The sequence below is a fragment of the Vicugna pacos genome, chromosome 31 (assembly GCF_048564905.1).
Source record: "Vicugna pacos chromosome 31, VicPac4, whole genome shotgun sequence".
Classification (NCBI taxonomy): Eukaryota; Metazoa; Chordata; class Mammalia; order Artiodactyla; family Camelidae; genus Vicugna; species Vicugna pacos.
The window spans coordinates 23,069,441-23,082,230 of NC_133017.1; the positions used below are offsets into that span (position 1 = coordinate 23,069,441).

The window sequence follows — 12,790 nt, forward strand, 5'->3', positions numbered from 1 at the left end:
TCTTTTTAACATTCTTTTATTGAGTTATACTCATTTTACAATTTGTCAAATTCCAGTGTAGAGCACAATTTTTCGGTTACACATGAACATACATGTATTTGTTGTCACATTTTTTTTCCACTGTGAGTCATGTCTCAGTTTTAATGTCTCTGAAGACTAATTTTATTTCAGGCAACATTTCTTGTTCTGCTCCATTGATTGATTTCTCTCCTGATTTTTGAATCGTGTTTTTCTTCCATACTTGTTCAGTTTTGGTAGTCTACTGCTTATTGTGATTTTTACATTGTTGGTTGCTAGATTTTGTTATATTTGTGTAAATACTTTGAGGCATGTTTTGTGAGTGCACTAAATGATTTGGGAGAAATTTTCATCTTTTCAGTCCTTGCTGGTACTTTAGTTTAATTCAAGTAATTAAATTAATTGTTGATTGTTATCTCAGGTTTAGAGCATCTTTCATTTAGGACTAATTTGGTTGCTCTAGCAGGATAATAGACCCTTTTGGGAACAGAACGTCTAGTACCTCATGTATCAGAAGATCTGCACACTCTTTCCAGGCAGCATGTCTCTGTGACTCTCTGGGAATTTTCCAACCTATTGCATCTGTTTTCTTTCTCTCTATTGTTGAGAGTATTCTTAGCTGAATGTGCAGACTTGCTCAAGGTGACCTTTCTGTTAGATCTTCCAGGCTGTCGGTGTACCTCTTCCCTCTGAAAACGTACACTTTAGAAATTGTAATTGTTTTGGCTTCCCTGAACACACCAGTGCTGCTTTTTGTAGGGACTGAGGTCGGCAGGCTGTGATTTGGTGTCTTTTTCCTGTGCAGTAATCCAAAAATGCTGTTTTTCCCCTTCTCTCACAGATGCTTGTCTTTCAGTGTTGTCCAGTGTGTGATGTCTAAGGGTCATTGTTTTATCAACTTTGTATGATTTCCAGTTGTTTGACATGTTATCATCATTCCTCTTGTACCATCACGTCCATTATTGGAAGCTCCTATACAGAGCCTTATTTAAATCTCTGTATATGTAGACTCAGTGTTATTTTTTTTTATGATTTATGGGCTTGAGAGATGAATTTCCTTGGAGAAAAAAATGTCTTTGTAGTTTCCTCTCCAAAGGAAAGCTCAGATGTGCACCATCAATATGCTACTCCTGTAACCCTTCCTTCACATTCATGTGCGTTACAGGCAATGGAGCTGATCCAAGTCCTGCATTATTTGCCACTTACAGGGTACTGGTTTACAAAACCGGACATAATCTTCAAGTTGGAGCGAAGAGAAGATCCCTTGTTATTAGAGAACGAATTTCTAACAAAGAGCCAGGCGGGTGAGTTACTGAGTTCTGTAGACAGGTCTCCAGGGGAATTACATCCAAAGTGGACAGTTAGAGGTGGGCACCGCGAAATGGTTTAAGTCGTCTCCATTTTGAGCACTTACATCTTGAAGTTTCAAAAGCGCAGCCCTAGTGTAATGTGGTAAGGGGGTGTGTGAGAAAAGAGATGGAGCATAAGCACATCGATGTTCTCGTCTTGCAGTTAGTAATTTGAAAGGGAGACATCCAAATACGTAGATGGTAACGTTAAATGTAAATGGTATAAACTTTTCCATTTAGACATGCAGTTTACCTCGGTTTCACAGGAGTAATTTTCTCCAGCTTTTTGCGGTACTACCATGGATAGAAGTCAAGAGGCAGTAAATGGTGTGCCAGCTCCTGGTTTCTCTGTTCTTTCTCTAGCCTGTTTAGTTATCTCCACACTGGTACCATTTCATACTGATTATAGAAGTTTTATAATGTGTCTTAATAATGAGCTGCTCAAGTTTCACAGAAATACCTAGGAGACTTTGTTCGGTAATGTGCATAATAACCTTTCATTTAATTTTGAAAAAATTGATTTCAGCCTTGAGTAAGATCAGTGGATCCTGAATTATTGTTAATTTTTTGCTTGATTTACAAATGTGTGTTTCTATTTTACAAGTTAATTTTAGGTATGTTTCTGGTAGACTGGTAGCGTTTTCTCTTAATAGTTCACATTGGCTCATTGGTGCTGATCGACTGGTGGTTTCTTCCGTGAGGCCGTGTTTGAGACCGTTACAGAGACTTCTCAGTGATAGGCCTGTTTTCTTTGCTTTTTTCAATAAGTGTGTTTTTCTTCTAATAATTTAGATAGGTTGTACTTTGGCATAAGTAGTAACTTAAAAATTGTAATCTCCTGCAATAGCTTAGTAATTATTTATTTAGACAGGATCTAGTAATCACCTAATATGGAACCAGTTATGAAATTAAAATATTTACTTTCTCTTCCTCCTCATAGTTTAATACCCAACTCTAGTTTCTTTTATAATCTCTTGGTTTTTAGCTTTTGAATGTCAAATATAAATATTGATTTGTGAGCTTTAAAATAAGTATTTGCGTTCCTACTTTTAAACATTAAAAAAATCAGGATGACACCCTATTACTTTTTTTTTTTAAAGATACTCTTTTTCTACATATTGCATATTTTTTTCCCTAAATTTCCAAATTCTTAAGGCCTCTAGAAGAAAGCTGTAAAACAGTAGAAACGTGAAAGCAAGTAATTACTATTAAGTTTCTGGTGATGTGACCTGCAGTGAAACAGTAACTTGTTTTTAAGGAAGTTCTGAAGTTTCACTAATCCAGTCATATTCTATTTCTTGATGCAGATGACAGTTCCATGGGTAGTCACTCTGCTGTTTTTTAAAATGGACAGAAGAGTTGTCTGTAGATACATGCAGTGGGAGATGATCATAAGACAAGTATCTTCTTAGTATGGCTTTCTGTTACCATCCTTAAATGGTCTGTGTCTTCTTTTCTTCTGTTGTATTTTTCTCCCAACCACTCATCACCTAATACACTATTTTCACATGTTTTGTTTTCTGTCTTTTTCTGCTGGAATATAAACTCTATACCGAGTAGATATTTAAAATACTCCATTCACTGATTTAGCTGCCTGAGAAAAAAACCTGAGTATCAAGTATATATTAATTATTGAACTTTTAAAATGTATATAAAAAGTCAAGGAACCCATTCAAAAGGTAAAAGCCATGAACAAACATTTCCCAAGGAAGGGAATCACTGACATACATAGAAAAATCGCTTAATCTTAGTAATATGGGAAATACAAATTCAGATCAAATCACAATTTAATATGACTTTATACCTACTCAGTTTTTAACATGGAGAAGTATATGATACCAAGAGTATGAGAATGTAATGCAGAGAAACAACTGCAAGGCAGAGAGCAATATTAATTGGTATAACTATTTGGGAAAACCACTTAACATTTTCTTTAAAGTTTAGCATTCATGTTCCCCATGACTCAGCAGTTCAACTCCCACATTTATCCTTTAGAGTCCTATGTATTTTCTCTGGGAGACAAATGTAAGGCTGTCTTCATACGTTTGTTAAAAAGCCCAAATTGGGAAAGAACTTCGGTATTTATAAGTGAATTTAAAATTAAATCGTGATGTAGTAATATAATGAACTGTTATCTACTGCAGGGCAATCAGGGTCTGTGCATCTAAAATCAAAGTTACGCATATGGAATCAAACAACAGAAGTAGGAAACAAGTAGGAAAATGCCATATAAATAATGGTCAGAAACATAAAAAACTAATGAGTGTCTTGTTACTCAGAACAAGAATATTAAAACATACACGCATTCTCAAAGTAATAATATACCTAAAGCATGTGTGTGTATATCTGGTGTATTTTGTAATCCACCAGAAAAGAATGTTCTCTATTTTATTTCTGCATATTTTGGGATGTAATATAATTAATAATTTATAATTATGTTAGATTGACCTAGAGCCAGGTAGGAGAGAGGTATTCCATATGTATGGACCAGCAGTCACATTTCTTTGACTTCTGAATCTTTGTTTACATTGTCATTGAACCTTCAAAAGTGGTCTGGTTAGCTCTGAAGTGTGCTGCTTTTTTGAGGACCACTAATTTATTTTACATCACAGAGGGGGTGCAAAAATAATCAGAAAATTAGAGTTCTGTTTCACATAAGGAGGGGAAAGCTGCATGAATTTGTTCCATAAATTTGTTTTATACCAGTAGAAAGACCATTATTTTAGGGATAGCTAAAAAACTGGACTTGCCATCAATTTTAAGATGCTTCCTGATTTATGTGATTATAGGTTATTTAAAACTGTGAGTACATCAGGGTAGATGTGTACTTTTTATTCATTGTTAAGAGTAATGATACTGGCAGTACTTACTGTGAGATTGCAGATTAGTGGTGGGAAGGTCTAAAAAGGTAGTTTTTTGGTCAAGTTTAAGAAATAGTACTCCCTCAAAAGTTACCTAAATTAGTCATAGTGCTAAAGATGGGCTGTAGGGTTACATAGAGAACAAATGTGAAGAGAAGATAATTGTTGGATGTGAGAAATATTATTGTTAATATACCACTGAGGGAGAAATAGCCTGGCCAAAATAGACTGGAAAATACTGTGGGGTTTTAGGGTGGCAACTAGAATATCTAACAAGCCTGAAGTTGGTTTATATTAAAAAAAAAAAGTTCATTTTCCTGCATGATGCCACTTACCTCTTTTTATCTGTGGCATTTAGTGCCGTGTGTTCGGTGACGTGTTCAGTTTTTAGCGCATGGCTGGGACTTTGCATAGAAGATGAAAGGAGGTTTGGGAAGAGCTACTATGCAAGCAGCTTCCATGAGAAGTGAATCAAAAGGCTGTTTCTAAATAGGCTTGTGGAAATTGGTTGAAACATAATCTTTCAGAATCTCAGTTAGTAGAAACTATATGATGAGAAATAGATGGGATACGTTTGTAGAGAATAGTCATGGCTAAGACTAGTTTTAGGAGAATGAGTCATCGTGGTGAAAGGGGAAATTTATGACTTGATGTTCAGGAGAGGGTCACTATTGAACAACTGTGGTATAATAAACTAAGTGAGCAGAGCCACTGTGCAGAAATGAGTTCACTCCAGGTCAGAATGTAGTTAACCTCTCATCGGCTTTACGCTTCACATATGTTTGTATTTCCATGAGTAACTTGACGAGAATTTGAGCTTGAGCTGTAGAATTGTGTCTTTAATCAGGAGAAAGTTAGTACAATTACGAAGTCATCTTAGTGCTGAGGTATAGAGTGTAAAAGACAGAACTCCAGCTGGAAGCTTGCAGAATAAGAAGTATCTTACCAACATAATCTATATTTGGAATTAAGAGGACGTAGACACTGATGTTCTTCCTCAGTCTGAATTCATTGGAAACCCTTACTGGTTTTTTTTTTTTTCCAATTCTACCTACTACTTGTAATGAGTCACCCAGTCTCTCATTTTCCAATTTCCTGAATGAAGCACTTTTGAGAGCTTTTATCTATTTACTCTTTGTTTCCTTATTTTTAAAATAAGGAATATACAGCTGTGTATGTGCCAGTCGTCATAATTGTGCTGTCCTTTTCTCTGAAGAGTACAGGGAATATACACTTGGGATTCGTTCACTGTGAGGAGACTTGGTAGCTAGAAACAAAATAGACAAATACAGTGTAGGACATAGGTATGAAGGCTGCATCCTGTAAGAAATGTGTTTAAGGTTCATAAGGGATTTTAGTTTTACTTAAAAAGTTCTTTTGGTATATACCTATTTATTGAAGTATAGTCAGTTTACAGTGTTGTGTCAGTTTCTGATGTACAACATAATGCTTCAGTCATACCTGAACAGACATATATTCATTTTCATATTCTTTTTCCCTGTAAGTTACTACAAGATATTGGATATAGTTCCCTGTGCTATGCTGTATAAACTTGTTTATCTGTTTTATATATAGTAGTTGGTATCTGCAAATCTCAAACTACCAATTTATACCTTCCTACGGTCTATTTTCTTTACTTTATAAGGCTGCTGTGTTGATAACCTCTTAGAGAAAAGCCTGGCAACTCAAAGGAAACATTTGCGGCAAGACTTATTTACTCAACTGCAGGGTGCAGACAGAGATGAGAAAATTTCCAGCCACAAGTCACACTGCAGAGGGCATCAGAGCACTCACACAGAAATAGAGGCCTTTGAAACTGGAAATAAGAACTTCAGTCCTAACGCAGCCCTCACTGTATCTCAGAGACTCGACACAGTTGGGAACTTCAGTCGTGATACCGTAAGGAGGCAAACCTTGCGCGCTCAGACTGCCTTCAGTGCACAGCAGAGAACTGGGGTCAGGGCGAAACCCTGTGGGTGTAAAGAATGTGGGAAATCCTTCTCTAGCAAGACACACGTCATCGCACATCAGAGAACTCATACTGGAGGTAGACCTTATGCATATAATGAATGTGAGAAAACTTTTACTTACATATCATACCTCAGAGAACATCAGAGAAGTCACACAGGGAAGAGACCCTGTGAGTGTAACCAATGTGGACAGTCCTTCTGCAGAAAATCTGACCTCACCTTGCATCAGAGAAAACACACAAGTGAGAAAGTCTGTGAATGTAATGTGTGTGGAAAATTTCTCTCTAAAAAGTCACACCTCACTCAGCATCAGAGAATCCACACAAGGCAAAAACCCTGTGTGTGTAATGAACGTGAAAAGTCCTTCTATACAGAGTGTTGTCTTATTCGGCATAAGAGAAGGCACACAGGGGAGAAACCCTATCAGTGTATTGAATGTGGGAGAGCTTTTAACCAGAACTCAGTCCTCAAAATACATCAGAGAACCCACACTGGGGAGAAGCCGTTTGAGTGTAATAAATGTGAAAAATCCTTCTATAGAAAGTCGCACCTCACTCTGCATCAGAGAACTCACACAGGAGAGAGACCCTATGAGTGTAAAGAATGTGGGAAATCTTTCTATAGAAAGTCACACCTCACTCTGCATCAGAGAACTCACGCAGAAGAGAGACCCTATGAGTGTAAAGAATGTGGGAAATCCTTCTATAGAAAGTCACACCTCACCCTGCATCAGAGAACTCACACAGGAGAGAGACCCTATGAGTGTAAAGAATGTGGGAAATCTTTCTATAGAAAGTCACACCTCACTCTGCATCAGAGAACTCACGCAGGAGAGAGACCCTATGAGTGTAAAGAATGTGGGAAATCCTTCTATAGAAAGTCACACCTCACCCTGCATCAGAGAACTCACACAGGAGAGAGACCCTATGAGTGTAAAGAATGTGGGAAATCTTTCTATAGAAAGTCACACCTCACTCTGCATCAGAGAACTCACGCAGAAGAGAGACCCTATGAGTGTAAAGAATGTGGGAAGTCCTTCTATAGAAAGTCACACCTCACCCTGCATCAGAGAACTCACACAGGAGAGAGACCCTATGAGTGTAAAGAATGTGGGAAATCTTTCTATAGAAAGTCACACCTCACTCTGCATCAGAGAACTCACGCAGAAGAGAGACCCTATGAGTGTAAAGAATGTGGGAAATCCTTCTATAGAAAGTCACACCTCACCCTGCATCAGAGAACTCACGCAGGGGAGAGACCCTATGAGTGTAATAAATGTGAAAAATCCTTCTATAGAAAGTCACACCTCACTCTGCATCAGAGAACTCACGCAGGGGAGAGACCCTATGAGTGTAAAGAATGTGGGAAATCTTTCTATAGAAAGTCACACCTCACTCTGCATCAGAGAACTCACGCAGAAGAGAGACCCTATGAGTGTAAAGAATGTGGGAAATCCTTCTATAGAAAGTCACACCTCACTCTGCACCAGAGAACTCACGCAGGGGAGAGACCCTATGAGTGTAAAGAATGTGGGAAATCCTTCTATAGAAAGACTCATCTAACTCTGCATCAGAGAAGTCACTAAAGAAAGACATCCTATGAGTGTAATAAACGTGGAGAGGCTTTTTTTTAGAAAGATTCATCTGACTCTGCATCAGAAAATTCACATGGGAGAACCTGAAATTGTGTTGAATGTGAGAAAGGTTTTGGCAAGAAGCCAGTCCTAAAGGTTTCAGAGAACCCACAAGGGGGAGAGACCCTATAAATGCAGTAAACCTTGAGAAAAAGTTTTAACAGCATCTCAGGTCTTAAGAATGCATCAAAGAAGTTAGTCACACAGGGGAGAAACCCTATTGACATGTTGAATAAAGGAAAATCTTTGGCCAAAAGTCAGGCCTTGGCAAACATCAGAGGACAAACCCTATGTGTGTAATGGACATGGGGAAGCTTTGGAAGTGAAGCGTCAGAGAACGCAGGGAAAGTACCAGGAATGGAGTAAATGTAGGAGGTTCTTCTACAAGAGATCAAACATGAACAAAAACTCGAGAGCAATCCTCTGTTTACTGTGTGTGGACAGTCTTCAACCAGATTTCAGCCCTCATTGGACATCAGAGGCCACGCAGGAGTCAAATCCTTGAAATCAGTCACTACGAACAGCCTTTCGCCGAGACTGTTCACTGGGTGTTACCTGTGAAGTTAAGGGATGTGGGGAACTTCCACAGCAAGGCAGCCTTCAGCCTGATTGTTCTGGAACCCAACCTGAGTGTAGTAGCAATTACGTACTTTCTCATCATGCAGACACTTCAGAGGATACATTTGGATGGTCAAAATACCCTGTGTTCCAATTTTCTCGTCTAGCCAGTGTGTATAAGCAAGACTGTTGGTACTGAATTGCCTCTTCAGGCAAGACGCCAAACACTGTTCTCTGTAAGACTTCACTGTCTCAGGGTCAGCCGTGCGATTAGTGTGAACATATTCCTGTGTGTAAAAATCTCAGCAGTTGCTTGGAGAACAAATCTGTTTCAAGGGAAGAGCTGCTGTGAAGAGTGATACTTACTGTTTTCATTGTAAACAGAAAAGGGTTGTATTTTTATTTTTATTTTTATTTTTTCGTTCAAAATGTTTTAAAATGATGGGAGAGTTTTTGGACCTGCATGTTATTTAGAAGTATGCTTTTCAGTCTGCAGATACTGAGATTTCTTGCTTTTTTTTTATATACATATACTGATGTCTAGCTTTATTCTCTTACAGTTTGGGAAAATGATTTGTATGACTTCTTTTAAGTTTGTGCTCTCTGACCCATAGTGTTGTCTGTCTCAGTCCGGTTTCCATCTAGAGCCTGAAAGTGTGTATTCTGCTGTTGTAGAATAAAGTGTTCACTAAATCCTGACTAGATGCCGTTGATTGATGGTGCTGCTCAGTTCAACTCCGTCTCTGTTTTGACTGATGAATCCATCAAGTCCAAATGGAAGCTTATTGAAATCTCCAACTATAACCCTTACCAGTTCTTGCCTCACCTGTTTTGAGGACTGGCGTTACATACGTGCTGATGAGGACCGTTGCATCTTCTTGGCGCATGCCTGTTATTACTATGTAATGCACCTGTGTATCCCTTGTAATCTTCCTGTGCTCAAAGTCCCCTTTGTCTGAAAGTAACACACACACTTACTGTAGTTGTCTTTCGGTGTGTGTTAACACGGCATGTTTTCTTCATCCCTTCACTCCTAATGTGTCTGTTTTTGTATTCACAGGGACAGTGTGTAGGTGTCATGTATTTGGGTAGGTTTTTAATCCTCTCTGAGATTGCTTTTTATAATTGGTATATTTAGATAATGCATGCATATTTGTCATGTTTTAAGAAATCTGTTTCATAGTATTTTTTTTTCTGCTTTGCATAATTTTAACTGCATTTTAGAGGATTGCATTTTCTTTCTTCTTGGCATATAAATTACAATTTTTAAAACCTTAGTGGTTGCCCCTAGTACAGTGTACACTTAGAGGTAATTCATTTAGCTTTTAAATAATACTCCATAAACTACAAGTTTGAATAGGATAAACCTAGGTGTTTTTATTTCTATGTGGCTTGGTATTCTCTGGCTTCCCGGATCTGTGATGGGAGTCTGTCACTTAATTTTGAAAATTCTCAAGCCATGATTATTTCAAATACTTCTTTTTCTTCTCCTTCTTGGATTCTAATTATACGTACATCGCTTCCTTTGTTCTCATATTTCTTGGGTGTTGTGTTCCTTTTTATTTATTTCTTCTCTTCTTTCCCTTGCATTTCAATTTGCTGTGTTTCCATCTTCAAGTTCATTGGCTGATCCTGAACTATGTGTAAGGTATTTGGGAGCTGATCAAAGGTACTTTCGTTTCCAGTGCAGTGTGTTTCTTTACTAGCTTTTTTTTTTTAAAGGTTTTTTCTTACTCTGCTTCTGATGTCCGTTTGTTCTTGCATGCTGTCCATTTTTCAGAGTGCCATTCGCATGTTAATCATATTTTAAAATCCCAGTATATGAATTCAGAAGTCTGGCGTATCTAAGACTGGTTCTCTTGCTTGCTTTATCTCTCCATACTGTTTTTTTTTTTCCCTCGTTACTCATTGGGATTTTTTTGTTGAAAGCCAAACGTAGTGTATTGGGAAACAGGAACTAAGGTACATGGGACCTTGGTGGGCGGGTTCGGGTTTGTCTTGCTAGGCTTCATCCTCGCATGTTCACTGCATGTCCGTGGTTTGCTGTAGCTACAGGCGCCTAAGTCAGTTTCTCCCAGCATCCTTGTTTTTGTCTCCTGGGTTGTCTTTGGGATTACCTAGAAACTCCTCCTTAGAGTCTAAATCTTACAGTTCTTTTAGCTGTGATCAGTCTCGTGTTGTACAAGAGCCCTGCGGATGAGCTGGTAAGATGTGGCGGGGTGGGGCGAGCCCTCTATAATCCTATGATCAGGTGTCGGTCTATTTATTGACCTATGACCCTGGGCTGTATCCTTCAGGAGTGTTGCTCAGCTTTTTGCTCCCTGTAGGCGAGGCAGACAGGCTAGAGAGGCTTACAGTTGGGTATCCCTCCCCACCCCCCACCCCCGGTCATTCATTTAAGCCAAAGTCATTTTCCCTTGAGACCAGACACAACAGAATGCTCTGGACATTTTAACAGTGACTCCTTTTCTTTTCCCTGCTGGAAACATGAAAGGATTTTTCTCTGACCTTCATCAGGAGAAATTGGTGGGGTTCTTTGATGTAAAACTGATGAATGTGGCATTCCTCATGAGAAAGCGCTCCCAAGAGTTTCCAAATACCAAGTTCCTCCTTCCTGAGTCTCCAGCAGTTTGCTTATATTGGACTTAGCGTTTTCCGGCCCTGGCAGCTTACACATTTGGTAAGCTGTGTTTCTCTGTATTCACGTCGATCGGGGCAGCTGTTTCTCCAGTGACCTCAGTTGTCTGAATCAAAGAGGTGCTGTCCACTTAATTTGTTATATTTAATTCCTTGTGAAGATGGGACCGACAGTTTCCAAGCTCTTCTACATACTGGAGTAGAAATGAGAAGGGGATCTCCACAGTTTTTGATAATGCTGCTAGGCTTGAAATTCTCCCTGTTCTGTTCTGTTTCCTCAAGGGAAAACTGAGGAGCTGTTCGGAGCTTCCTCTCCTGCCTGGGAGAACCCTCGGCACCACTGCTGCGGAGCTGGGTGCAGGCAGGGTCCCGCCTCTCCGGGAATCACGTGCATGTTCTGCAGCCGTGCCGGATGGGGCTGTAATCGCTGATGTTCCCGCTTGCCTTTCCCTGTGTGGGCGCTCCCCTCCGGGAGTCAGTGTGAGCTCCATCGGGATTCTCATAACTTTGACCTGCCACACCTAGAGGAGTGCTCCCAGCCCATGTGGACAGTTTGGGTGGGGGCGCTCACAGCCGTGCCTGTGAGAAAGAGTCACTGACACCCCAGGCTTGGGGAAATGAGAAATCCCAGTGGCCTGTCCCTCCTGCACTAAAAAGCCAAAAAATACTGAAATGGGGGGAATGGACCCTATTTTCTTGTTTGAATTTGAGCCCACAGCAAAGATCTGGAGGATGGATGAAGGTTGAAAATCATGCCCCTATATGTCACACTCTGGCTGTTAGTAAGATTTAGATGTTTTTGAATATATCTTTCTCTATTTGCAATATGTTCCTCAATTTCCTGAATATATGGATCATAGAATTAAGATTTGCACAATCATTTGTAAGTAGAGCTTCACTGAAATATATCGGGAGTATGAAAAATAGGTTTTTTTTTTAACCTTATGAAACCAGAAAAAAGAAGAGCAATTTAGACCTAACTTGAGCTCAGTAAATCTGAGTGAATCTGTCCTGGCATCACAGGGGTAGGTTAGGTGCCCGCCTTTAAGCCTTTGATTGTCCTGGCAGCCATTTGAAAGCCACCCATCTCAAATATATTGTCAACCATGTAAATAAAGTTGGAACACTCCCTCACTTGATATGCAAAAATATACTCAGAGTGGCTTAGAGACTTAAATGTAAGATACAGCATAACACTCCTAGGAGAAACATAGGCAAAACATTCTCTGACATAAATCGTAGCAATGTTCTCTGAGGTCAGTCTTCCAGGGCAAAGGGAAGGAAAGCGCTGTCAGCATTATTTTCATCATCATCATCATCATCATCATCATCCAGCATTGATTAAGCCGTTACGTACAGCACCACCACTTCGCCCAAATGCAGTGGCTGCACGTCTGTGGCACTGATGGATCAGGCATGCTGAAAACATTTCAGCCAGGAATCAGACCTAATTAAAAATTGCCTTCAGTCTTGTCCTTGGAGTGTATGCTGTTGAATTTCCTCATGGCTAAATGTGTATGAGACGCACCTTACATACACTGTGCTCCTGAACAGCAGTAAGACAGATGCCACCCTAGGCCTTCTGTCCTACAAGGCGTAGCATCACAACCACTAACTCTTTTGCACAGAAACAATTACTTACCGGATACCCCTTATCATACTGAAATGAATTACTGTCAAAATTACATGAGTGATATTTAAAATAATTAACATAGGTAGAATAAGTTGGTAATAGATACGTGATGTTTCATTTCCACCACCTGA

The 12,790-nt window shown here is 39.4% G+C and overlaps 2 protein-coding genes across 2 annotated transcripts in view; both read left to right on the forward strand.

The window, feature by feature from the left end:
- LOC102541868 (uncharacterized) overlaps positions 1-12,790 on the forward strand; it is a 108,199-nt gene that overhangs the window by 35,283 nt on the left and 60,126 nt on the right. The gene's annotated exons all lie outside the window — the stretch shown is intronic.
- LOC140690581 (uncharacterized) lies at positions 1,187-9,088 on the forward strand. The gene is given in 3 exon segments (XM_072952454.1): positions 1,187-1,322; positions 5,898-7,780; positions 7,782-9,088. Coding segments are annotated over 3 exon segments (2,163 nt in total). The 3' UTR covers positions 7,926-9,088.